This window comes from Periophthalmus magnuspinnatus, chromosome 14 (assembly GCF_009829125.3).
Source record: "Periophthalmus magnuspinnatus isolate fPerMag1 chromosome 14, fPerMag1.2.pri, whole genome shotgun sequence".
Taxonomy (NCBI): Eukaryota; Metazoa; Chordata; class Actinopteri; order Gobiiformes; family Gobiidae; genus Periophthalmus; species Periophthalmus magnuspinnatus.
In genome coordinates this window covers 8,850,777-8,863,638 of record NC_047139.1, presented here as the reverse complement: position 1 = coordinate 8,863,638, position 12,862 = coordinate 8,850,777, and the positions used below count along the sequence as shown (strand labels likewise).

At 37.9% G+C, this 12,862-nt stretch overlaps 1 protein-coding gene across 3 annotated transcripts in view; it reads right to left on the bottom strand.

The window, feature by feature from the left end:
- Positions 1-6,962: 6,962 nt before the first annotated feature.
- The window catches only part of LOC117381137 (transcription factor COE1-A-like), a 111,799-nt gene continuing 105,899 nt past the window's right edge, over positions 6,963-12,862 (bottom strand). For 2 of the 3 annotated variants that reach the window (XM_055226464.1, XM_033978017.2), the window contains exons 16-17: positions 12,558-12,626; positions 6,963-10,879 (exon numbers count right to left, since the gene is read on the bottom strand). In XM_055226464.1, coding sequence (XP_055082439.1) covers positions 12,559-12,626 — 68 coding nt within the window. In that variant the 3' untranslated portion in view covers positions 6,963-10,879; position 12,558. The remainder of the gene's footprint in view (positions 10,880-12,557; positions 12,627-12,862) is intronic. The other variant, XM_033978018.2, reaches the window with a different exon arrangement.

The following is a 12,862-nucleotide window of genomic DNA, read 5'->3' as shown; positions in this document are numbered from 1 at the left end:
TTGTCATGCATCAAAATTAGCATTAGCGTTAGCATTGTGTCTCTTTCTAAACACAGAATTGTCCTCCACTGAAGTTTTCACCTCGTTTGTTTAGTCTTTTACATGTTGTCAGAGCCTCACATCACTGTCTTTAAATATTTTTTCATTTTAGCATCACATGGCAAAAACCTCATAGATAAAATTGTACAGGAAGTAGTGACGCTAACAGTGAGGCTGCCAGGCGCTGCTGTGCACAGAGCCAATTGAATAAACGCATGATATGTTTAATGGTTTAAGTGCAAAGCAATAATGTGCCTCTTATGGCAGACTCTCCATTACAGCTTTACTTGTAATTTTGTTTATGACACTTTAGTAGATACTTTAGTAGTAAACAGTGAATGTGGAGTTCAAAAATGTAATTGTACTAATGTTACAATATGCTTTTACTTATAATACCAATTTATTTTTGTGCATATGGTAAATTTCCATACTCAAGAACAAAATGCACAGTTTAATATCTCACAGAAAACACACTCAGGGTCACAGAGAAAGGGCAGAATAAATATATATGACTCCTCCTCATGTATTGTAACATATCAAACGTATGCAGATGAGTATCGAGTTGCTCTGGTGAACCATTGGTGCCGTTAGATCTACACTGATGGTATGTTTGTGTTTACTGAGGTTTAAACAGCGGGGGACCAGGCCTGGACTCAGACCTGGACTTTGGGGGGTCCTGGCGGGTCGTCTATGATAGGACCTCCCCCTCAGAACTCAGTGGGGACCAGTGGAGCTACTGTGGAGTACAAACACTGCAGCAGCCTGGTGTTCAGTATCAATGTTCTGAAATATTCATACGAGAGATCATATCAGCACTTACTGTTTGAGAGGTGAACAGGGTGAGACTATTAATCTGTGCTTACAAAAAACACTTGCACTAGACTTTATTCAGCTTTGGTTCTTTGTAGAGTTCTGTATATAGAGCCATTAAATTATCCACACTCTCAAACATAATAATTCTAAATAAAACTAAAATAATCACAGCAATAACATTTCTGTGAGACAAGCATATGTCAGAATCTCCACTAGAAGAGTCATACAGAGACATACTGCATACTGCATACTTACAGTACTTCTTTAGCCATATACTTATGATTGCCAATGAATTTAATGTTCGCCCTTTGCAAGTGGGCACACTGAGGGCCACTCAAATATCTGCTCTGCTCTGGTCTGAACAACTGTCCTCCTGAACAATCGTCTGTTTTTGCTCATTCTTTTTGTTGATCGATAAAACACAGATTTTATTTGACTGGACCTAAATCTGGACATCTGCTTTTCTCATCATCATCAGATCAGGAATCCAGTAATAAACCCTGTGAGGTGAAGGAGAGAGGGAGTTTCCTGGAGCAGGAAGTGGGGTCTGTTTGGGATAACCATCAGGTTCCAGAGGAACATCACATCAGTATTTTAAGTGAAGGTTGGACACTTTTACTGAAGGCAAAAGTGACGAGCTACTGGAACTACAGGAGCAGGCGAGTTAAACTGTAGGTCATGTAGATGTCATTGTCTTAGTCAATTTATAGCCTGGTCACTTTAACTGCAGTATGTACCATTTCTCCAGTGGAAGGTCTGACACATTCTTCTTTCTATGGACATGTTATTGCTTTGTCTGAAATATCCCACAGTATGGCATTAAACTTAACTATTTCTATAGAGACAAGGAGGTAATGCTAACAGGCTAAGTTATAGGCCGGGTCTGTAGAAAGGCGCCCCTGCTCGCCAAAACATGCATGATGTCATCAGGTTGTAATCCGGAAGTGCTCAAATTTCCATCACTAAACAAACTGTGAACAAATAGTTGAAGATTATGAACTGTTCAGTTTTAATTCAACTAGTCTTAGATGATAAGTCACTACAGTTCAGTGCAACACCCATATTAAAATCTCCCTTCAGCCCTTCCCCCTTTACTTTGTAATACTTTCGTGGAATAAAAGAGACGTACTGTGTTTTCTATTCCTTGAACATCTCCGTGTTGTCCTGACTCATTGAAACTGCTGAATGCTACAGCAAAGGTCGCCCACCCTGGTTAATAATACAAGTTGTCTACACTTTTATCCTTTCTTCCTCTGTTGCTCCACTTTTGCCTTTCAGAATCCAACTACTTTTCTTCCCCAAATACAGGTTAAACCCCAAATAACACCTTGTAACCTTTCACCTTTAGCGTATAGTAAACCATGACTGAAGCGCCCTGTGTGGCCCGTACGGGGATAGAATATTATGGTGATGTCATCCACAGTGAACATGGATTGGTCACAGAGAGGAGCATGACCTCACCTCCTCATCACCAACTCTGTCCAGATGTGGTACGCACCATGAGCTGTCAGCTGGACACGAGGATTATGGGTAATATGTGACCTTAGCCAATCACAGAAGATTCGGAAGTTCTTGGAAACAGATGATGATGTCATGAGGCGCTCTGTGTTGATGTCAGACTAAAACATGGCAAATGGTATTAGGAAGTGAGTAAGAGCATGTGCTGATGTCATCTTATAGCTAAACATATAATGGGGATTCAGTTGTCATAGGCTAATACTCCAGCTAGGTACTCCTCAGCCTATGGGTAGATATGACATGTAGGAGTGGACGCAGTACCACAGTCACAGAGCTTTGCCAACAACACGAATTCTCACTGGATTTAACCAAAACAAACATGGAGACACCGACAGATGTACTTAAGCTTATTTCAGTGGAAATACAGATTATGTAGATTTGTGCGATTGTGGATGTGCAAGACACATGTGCTTTTCTCTCCAGGACGGGACTGAATATGAAAGCCAGGCTGGAATTAGGGCTAAATTAGGATCCCTTATGGAAATAGTTTCCTAAAACACCATAAAATCATGTTTAATGTCAAATGTCCTCATTCTGTGAACTGTCACTTTTACTTCATGATGGCCGCCCTCCATAAATCAGTGACTGTCAGTCGCTAACTGAGTGATTTGAGAGGAGGAGAGAGGGGGAAAGTCAGAGGAGATGGAGGAGGAGAGAAAGAAAATAAAGAAAGGAGGAGGTGAGACGTGAATACAGGAATGGGAAATGGATGAGCTGTGGCGTGGGAGAGAGAGATAATTGTTTGGAGGATTGTTTGAGGGTCCCAGTTCAATTTCAATTTTTGAAGGGGAGAGAGAGAGAGAGAGAGAGAGAGAGAGAGAGAGAGATGAAAGAGAGAGAGAAAGAGACACAGAGAGAGAGATGAAAGAGAGAGAGAGAGAGAGAGAAAGAGAGAGAGAGATGAAAGAGAGAGAGAGGGAGGGAGAGAGTGATAAAGAGGTGGAGGTGTCTTTGAGAGGAGTGAAGAGTGCACTTATCATTAGACACTAGGATAATGCACTAAACACACATCTACATACTGAGAGACACCAGTAATGGGCTGGATACTAATCAATTCTTAAGCTACTAACAAAACTGGTGAACTCATTTGAACAAGTATCAATATTGAACAAATTACAAAAATAGATCAAAATTGAGCCTTTCTTGATTAGCTCTAGAATGGTCTGGATATGAGTTTACATGGTTATATATAAATTATAATTATTTTTGTGTTGAATATCTCATTTAGGGCCATATATATATATATATATATATATATATATATATATATATATATATATATATATATGAATTGACATGTGAGTCCATTCTCACTGCCTGCACCTCGGCTCTGTCCTCCCACTGCTCAATCGGCCTGTTTCATTTGCACTTGTTAACGTGACAGCTCCGCTGGTTCACACTCATAATATCAGGTCCTCACCATATTTAAATGACTCTTAACCCATGGTCCAATGAAACACACTGTTAATATTAACAGTATGTTTGGCCTTACCAGCTTGTCAAAGCCTGATCTCGTCAAATCTCAAAAGCTAAGAAACCTGGGTCTAGTTAGTACTTGGATGGGAGACCAAGTACTCTCATCCAAGTACTTGGATGTGAGTGCTACAGTGGGGCGTCAGTGTCAAATGTCATTGTGTCTTTAGGCAAGACATTTCACCCTCATAGCCTTGTATGAAAGTGATGTGTGTGTTAATGGCGGTCGGAGGGGCCGATGGTGCAGTTCAGCAGCCTCGTTTCCATCAGTCTGTCCCAGGGCAACTGTGGCTACAATAGTAACTTACCACTACATGTGGAGTGAATGTAAAATGCTTTGGGTGTCATGAAAGGCGCTGTATAAATCCAAAGAGTCGCACCATATTTAAATGACTCTTAACCTTATGGTCCAATGAAACACACTATTAATACTTGTATTATTATTACAAGGAAAGCACAAGTGGTACGATGCAAAGTACCTTCTGCAAAAGGCAAAACACCATGAGCTTTTTAATCAGACAAACATCTTATTAAAAAGTGCCTGGGTGTATTTTATTTATTTGTTTATTTATTTTATGTCCAAATTTACAGCTGCTGTTTACATTTGTGAATAGCAGGCAGAAACTTTTCATCAATCATTTTGAATCTACAGTCTACAATCTACAATTTTGAATCTACAATCTACATCAATCATTTTGAATCCACACTCTCCAACTGCGTGTAGTTGGAGAGTGTGAAAGTAAAAAGTAAAATAAATTCTTTTATCAATGGATTATTTCCACAATATTTTATAATTGCTTATTTCCTGTAATATATTTATTTATCCAGGAATCTCTCACTGAGTTTTGGAATATGTTTTAGATAATGGTAGACATCATTTTTAACCTGTCAGAATGGGCCTGTTGCATGTTCACGAACCCAGGTTTATTATGAGGAGGGTCCTGAAGAGGGTTCCTAGGAGGGTTCCTAGGAGGGTTCTGAGGAGGCGTGGTGCCTGCTGGGGGTAAGGCTCTTAGTATGAGGCGGCACCAGAGCACTTAGCTAATGGACGTCTACAGCTCTGTCTCCAACGCTTTGTCACACACAAAACACATCAACGTACACATGTTAGGTTTACATGCTTTGAGGAGACATTACATTGACCTTCATTCATTCCCTGAACACTGATCATAACCTTAACCATAATAACTACTCACCTATAACTTAACCTTAACCCTAATCTTTACCTCAGCCTAAAGCCATATTTTAACTTTAAACGATGTTGTGGCCTACACACCTGAGTTTTGAAGGGACCCCATGAAGTGTGTACAGATTTCAGCCCCAACAATGTGATGAATATCTGCCTAGATTTACAGGAGAGGGATTAGTGAACCATGTTTTGTACTAAAAATTTCATTAGGTCTAAATCCAAAAGTGCCAAAATGCGAGGTGTTTGAGGATAATCAAAACAATCTCAACTTTCAACATTTAAAGGAGAGTTTATGGATTTTTTTCCCCATTTTTTTTTAGTTCTTCATATGTCTGCAAACAAACACGTACCAGAAGACCCCCTCCTCAGTAAACCCCTTCACCCTAAAGTACATCAGGATTAAGTGTTTGCTAATAAATAATATACAATTGTATTTATTTGTCATGTTATAGTTCATTTTGTTTTAATTCATGCCTCTCCAAACCTCGGCCTCCTCAGCTATGAGATTAAACAAATATGGCCGCTCCTCCTCTCTATTGTACATGAGTGTGAGTGTGTGTGTGAGAAAGAGCCAAGAGACACAAACTAATTGGTGTCAATAAGACATCTGTGGCTTCAGTTTGATTAAGCCTGCAGGCAAGGAACTGGGAAAAACACACTAACATTATACAGAGTCACACTAAGTGCATTCACAAAATCATGAACACACACACCAAATGATTATGGAAATGAGCATGTCCTGTAGTACTGAAATTTAGCCTGCGGGCAAGGAACTGGGAAAAAACATACTCTTACCTTCTCACTAACATTACACACAGTATCACATATACACAAAGTTACAGGCACAAAGAGCGAGCAGTGATTTGGCAGGCTCTAAGTGGTGGGACGTCCTGTTTTGGGGTGCCCCGTGGTGCTGCTGGGAGGGGCCTGGGGGTAGGGCTCATCTGTCTCATTACCCTCTGTCTCCGTGGACACCGCTGTTGTGTTTGTTATTGTTTATGAACCAAACATGAGCACAGCTGAAGGCCGCCATCACAGGGGCAGACAAAGAGGCGAGCACGCTGATGAACGTTTTGGAAATCTGTGTGAGTGGTGAATGAAAGACGCACAAATGATTCTGTGTATGACGGTGTACGGGCAGAAAAAGATGAACTTAACTTATGTAATATTATTGAGAATGTGCGTGTGGCTAAATGTTAAATGTTATTCTGGGTTATACTATAAAAGCACACAACCAAGTTAGACCAGTGTACGCATCTACTCGTTAAAACATTGACAGTGTGATGATGGTGCTTCACTTTTCCATCTAAAAAGTGTTTCTAAAGTTGTGCATCTGAAAATTAATGCATGTGAATACTACCAATGTACCAATAAAGCAACGACGTCGAACACATTTTCACCAAGGGCAAAATCAGCAAAATGGGTGTCCTCAAAGGGCCGGATGTAAAATAAATCTAACAACTTTTTTAACTTGTTAATTAACTGTTTCTGTATTTATTATTTATTCAAGTTACATATGTCGCATGTGCATTTGCTTAGATGTAAAGATATGGCTCTGTAACTGCGTATCTCCTGATGAAATTACATTTTAAGACCAGACTTTTTAATTTACCCTGTCGAGGGCCACATAAAATGATGTGGAGAGCCACATTTAGCCCATGGGCCTTGAGTTTGACACATGTGCAATAAAGAGTTTGTGAATGCAAGGAATCTATGTAATCCATCAGTCGTCTACGTAACTTCCAACGGAAAAAAAGTTAAATCTGTCAACTGGACTTGTAAAGATCACTCCTGAGATAGACTTTTACTTCCTCCTTTTCCCCCAGGCTCAAGAAAAAAAAAAGAAAAAAAATACTACCCTCAATTTATATCCCCAAGAACACTAATTAATCTATATTGTGAAACATAATAATGAGATCACACGTTTTCACAGAGAAGAGAAAACTTTAATTAAATATAGTGAGAGTCAAAAAGTTTATCTTACACTTCAAAGTTCAAAATAATAATAAAAAAACTGCATCATCTTTACAGTAGTTCATTTGTTCTCTTCCACCTGCGCTGTTCCTGTTGTAAATGCATGAAGACACTGAGGCCAGGACCAAGAGCGTGCGGACGTCTATCTACATTATAACAATCACTTTATACCTGCTCCGTATAAACCTGTGCTGATATTTATGTGTGTACTGTCACTTTAAGAGTCACATTCAAGAGAAGACAGTGGTCTGAGGATCCATCCAAAGATCAAATCCATGTGGCTCAATTTACAAAGAAAGGTTTAAAGACGAGGAAGGTAGTCGGGTAAGGATGTGAAAAAAGTAGGATAGGTGAAAGGTGAAATGATGATACGAATAGAGGAGAGATTTTCAAACTGTGGTACGTGTTTTGGCTTTGTGCTGGCTTTATCCGGATATTCTGTTCAAAGGTGCGTTATGTCACATTTATGCTGCAGGGATCCACCACCTGATTGCGTAGAATGTTCCAAGTTATGGCATTAAACTCATCAGGTAGGTGGTAAAGTTACAGTTTTGCGGAAAGTGTCATACAGTGGAACATTCCAGGCGAAGCAGTAACATCTCTACAAGCGACAGGTAGAAATGCCACAGTGCAACTCAAAATAACAAGATCCCTACGAGATTATTAAAGAAATGAGTTCACGTTATGACAAGTTTGAAAATCACAGGGATAAAAAAAAGTGTAAATAGGGATTCAGTGCAGCCTGTATGCTCAAACAGACTTTCCAAATATCAAAATGGGGTTGAGAATGAAGGGATATGAGAGAAACAATAAAAGAAAGTGGGGAAGATGGGCTTTAAAATGCAGGTTTGGACAATTCAGGTTCAGGTTGATCGGCTGGAGAGAGAATTTGTTCGCTTCTTAGCTCTACCTCAGTTTAGGCTCCATCACATGGAAGACAGACAGAGACATTCAAAGATACACATTTTATAAAATCTACAGCTAAAATCCAACAAAACCATGCTATAACTCCAACTTTGAACAACATGGGACACGATGAGAAAACTGCAGACTGAAATTACACAGTACATGGCTTTTTGTAGATTTAATTTGAGCAACACTTAAGGACAAAACTACTGTGAAAACTATGCACAGTTGTACTACAATTTATGGACTTAATCATGTCAGAATGGCAAAAAGGGCAAAACATTTTCAAATGATGTCATAAAAACAATGGTGGGCTTGTATAGAGGTGCAAATTACTACAATAAAATCCTACTGCATAGTTCATAGTTTTTATAAAGTGTTGTCCAAATTAGCAGTTAGATAATGGCTTTAAACAGGCATTTGAGAAAAAGTGAAGGAAGGAGTATTTTTGTATTTAATTTTCCCAGGTAAGAGCTTCACTACTACAATTCACAGTTGCTATTTCATTGATAATCTGCTTAATCTGTGTGTTGCTAAATCATTTTGTTCATGTTTAGAGAAATTCTGTTACAAATATCCACAAAATTTAGACATTAGATCAAGGGATGTACATTTTGATCGTTTGGCTACAAATTTAACCTTCACAGCGACACGGATGATAAATGTGTGAACTGGTTTTACAGTGTATGGCAGAAGATGTGGCTAAGACTGTTTCAGGCAAACAAAAATAAAACTTTGGCAAAATCAAAAGTGTATTAAGACTTGAATCACACTCCACACAGTGAACAACCACACACTTTAAGACCAGAGACACCAGAAAAACAATGGACCAATGGATTAAAAAAACTACACAAAAACATAATAGCCAGAGGACAGGCTACGGCTAACTTTGGCTAAGTTGGGAGTGACGCATCTTTAAGCTGGTAGTGTAGTGGTTTAGCCATTTCTGTTTAAATAAAGATTAAAAATAACATAAATATGGTGTGTCTATGGATAAAAACAAGTTATAGTATAGGTAGTTGATATGAAAACTATCCATTGATCCATTATTCCTCTATGTCTATGTTTAAGACACAGAACGGGGCACTGCAAATAATATCAAACTTCCTTTACAACCAGTTGGAAGAGTGATAGTGTTTATAAATGTATAAATAAATTGAGAAAATGATCATTTAAAGTTTAGGTGAGTACCTGGGGTACCGGCCTGGGGGGTCCACACTGCTTTGCTTAAAGCAACCGTGTGATTTAGATTTGAAATTCCATAAACATGACCTCAGTGTGTCGCTGTAAGATATTATTGCAGTGCAGCTTTAAGACACACAGTTGAAATCAAAGTGAAAGAAACACACTGTGAATGGCACCTCACCACAGTCAAACACACACAAACAGGTTAAGACAGAGTGTGAGTGGCAGCAGAGTTTAAGACGAGCCCCTGTTTGACCTCAGGGCTTCTGTGGCAGAGGGTCAAATCCTGAGACTGTGGCACATGGAGACACTGTGGCACGGGTCAATGGCATTTCACAAAAAAGTCAACGTCTGTAAACAAACTGAGTTATGCTGTGGGGTGACCTAAAGGTGCACTATGTAACTTTTTTGGTGGGGGGGGGGTCCTTTGCCTGGCTCTCCCTGGACACTGACTGTGATGCCCGGGCAACAGAACACTAAGAAGGGACCCTTTGTCCTGAGAGTCATTGTCCTCCTCAAACTGCCCTGACACAGGATCTGCTGAGCCCACATGACTAGACCTGCTCTTAACCCGCACGGAAACATTTGTTTTATTATTATTTTTGTGTTTTAACTGCTCAATGTGCTTAAATTCTCCTCTGGGATAAATTAAGTTATATTACATTTAATTGCCTCTGTTCAGATGTTATTAATTTGCCTGGATCTAAATCCATAAAGACAAAAAGGTGATAAGATACTTTTCAGATCTGTGGAGAGGCGTCAATTAACACAACTGTAACTGAATAAATGCAACGATAGGTTTAAAGCCATGCTGTGAAACATTCCAGGCTAAGTAATGACATCTCCATGCAAGAAGACAAGCAGGTGGCAGACCATCCTCTGCCAGTAAAGTTACATAGTGCACCTTTAAGGTTATATGACCCGTTCAGTAAAAATGAGCTGAGTGGAGTTATAGTATATTTATCTTCTTTTCTCTTTCAATGTGAAGAATTGCTGAGAAATAAATGAACATTAATGTAGCATCTATTTTAAAATCATGTGAAATATTAAGTTAACCTTAAGTGATGTTACTGCATAGTTCTTTGTTTATGAGGACAAGTTAATGTGGACTGAGTATTGCCAAGAGTAAACATTCAAGATGGTGGTATGCTCGGGAGAAAAGACCAGGGTTATGGAGGTTAATTCAAAATTCTTATTATCAATAAATGTTCATTATACACTGTGTGTGTAATGGTGCATGTTTATAAAGTATACTATAGTATTTGGCAATAGTTTAGCACGTGTGCTCCTGATTTGGCTTGACTATGTCTCCAGGATTTGACCCACATTTTTGTTCAAAAATCTTCTTCACCATTATCATCATAATCATCATCCTCATCAAGTGTCTTTCTTCACATTTTATCCTTCATAAATAAAAATCCCTCACGTAGGTTACACTTATGATTATCACACTTTAAAATGTTGCACAAAAACTAAATTCACTCGAGACAGGAAGTAAATTCCCTTCAAAATAAATACATTTCCTGTTTACAGTCTGCGGAGAGCTTGTATGTAATCCTATAAAACGTGTACAAAGTCTAACCAACAGATTTTCAGTCCATGTGTTAGTTTTTAAATGTTTAGATAGAAAGGGCCTGAGTTGAGTTTGAGTTCCTTCAAAATTGAGACATGTTTTAATGTCTCCAAACCGGAGTCTTCTTGCACCAAAGTCTGTCTCAAAATCCAAGCAGTCCTTTTTTCCTCTGCACCTTTACATGGGCGGGACGATCATTCCTGGGATAGCTGTAAAAGGGATGAAAAAAAGCAAAAAATTACAAAACGCTGCCAAATATTTTTATACTCGTAAAAAATAGTCTTGTAAACATTTTGTCCCATCTGTGCAGCTGCGTGACTTTTAAAACATCAAAAACAGGAATGAATCAATCAAATAATGTCTTTGAAAAGGCATGGGAACAGTTGGCATGTTACTATAAGTCTATGGGACAGATTGTTGCGTGGCAAATGTTAAACCCGAGGGAGGGGTGTGAATGGAAAAAAAAAAAAAAATCATTTCATGGGAAGTTGTTATTTGAATGAACAGAGAAAAAGTACTATTTTATTTTAGGGACGTTATTGAGTAATGTTATGTTAGATGTACATGGAGGATATGCTGATTGGCAGATTTGGATATTTTAGTATTAACTACAATTAATCTGCTACATTTACTTATATTTTACTATTTCCTTCTAATGATACTTCTCAAATACCTCTACTTCTATTGAGTAATATATATATAAAACATATGTAGTAGTTTTGGTTGCTCATCCCACTGTGAGTAAGTCTAAAAGTGATGTGGGCTTTACGAGTGTTGGACGAAGTATTCAATTTTGTTACTTAAGTAAAAGTACAAATACTGGAGCAAAGAAATACTCAAATAAAAGTAAAAGTATCACATGAAAAAATCTACTTAAGTAAAAGTACCTGTTTAAAAATGCACTTAAAGAGTAAAAAGTAAAAACGTTGTATATTTTTTGTATATTTTTGTTTGCTAAAATTGAAAAAGAATGTGTTAAAAATAAACCCTGCAATATTCCCAGCAGGTCTCAAATGATAGTACAATATATTTTTACTTTTCAGTCCAGTAAAAAAATGTAGTGGTGTAGAAAGTACCGATACCTGTTCTCAAATTTACTACTTTTACACCAGTGAGCTTTATGTCAGCAATATTAAATAGTTTGCACATTCTCATTTCTTGTACCTTCACCCAGATATGATTTCATTTTTGTTTATTAGCTTTTCTTTGGAAATCCCTGAACCTGTGAAATATCTAATGCTGCCAGATTACATCAACTCTAAATCCTAAACTATAAATATGTCCATATATGTGAAGGTATTGTGATTTTATTGTGCCATTCTTGTTCTGTAAAACAACTGTTCTACAAACTCGTCTACTGTTTCTTAGCCGAAGTGGTAAGGAGCGACTGGTTTGTGTTTATTCCTGCTGTGCTTTGAGGATTTCAGTTCCCACACCCACGCAAAGCTCATCGTCATAACTTCACATGGATATGTTTAAGAAGTTATATACACATTCAAAATCATTTCCTGTTTGAGTGCTGTTACCACAACATTACACCAAAACACTAAAAACCTTATTGTGGCTTTTTATTCTTTTAAATTTTGAGTGATAAAGTTATATATTTGCTATAATCAAATAATCAAGGAACGGAAACACTATTAGCTTGTTGTTTTAAAGTTGTTTTATAAAGTATTGTAGTAGTAGTGGTTAGTTTATTTAGTTTCCTGTCTTTTTCAAATTAGTAATTAAGACCCGCTCTAGTTTTCTACAGATGTAAACAAAAAACAAAATGTGTTAAATGTAATTAAAATAGATAAACACATAAGAAGATACTAAAGCATGTATTAAAAAGTACACGTCATAAAATCATGCAGAGGTTGTTAGTGAGTTTGTGAGTAAACATACTTCAGGAGAAGGCCAGTCCTTGTAGAGAGCTGGCTGATGAGTACTTGCTAGAGTCCACAAAGGTTTGATCTGGACAAAAGGCAGAGACCACAAGAGGAAAAAGGGATACATGTTAGAAATGAAAGAAAAACAGAGAAAGGGATGAAAAGAAAACTGAAATAAATCATATAGAACCTTTATGTATACTGCGCTAAGTGTAAAACATGCACCGGACGGACCTCTAAGGAAAGTATTAGCTTTTTGAATGCTTTTTGATTGATTTTTGTCCTTATATTCCCACCGTTAATAACTACTGAAGTAACTTA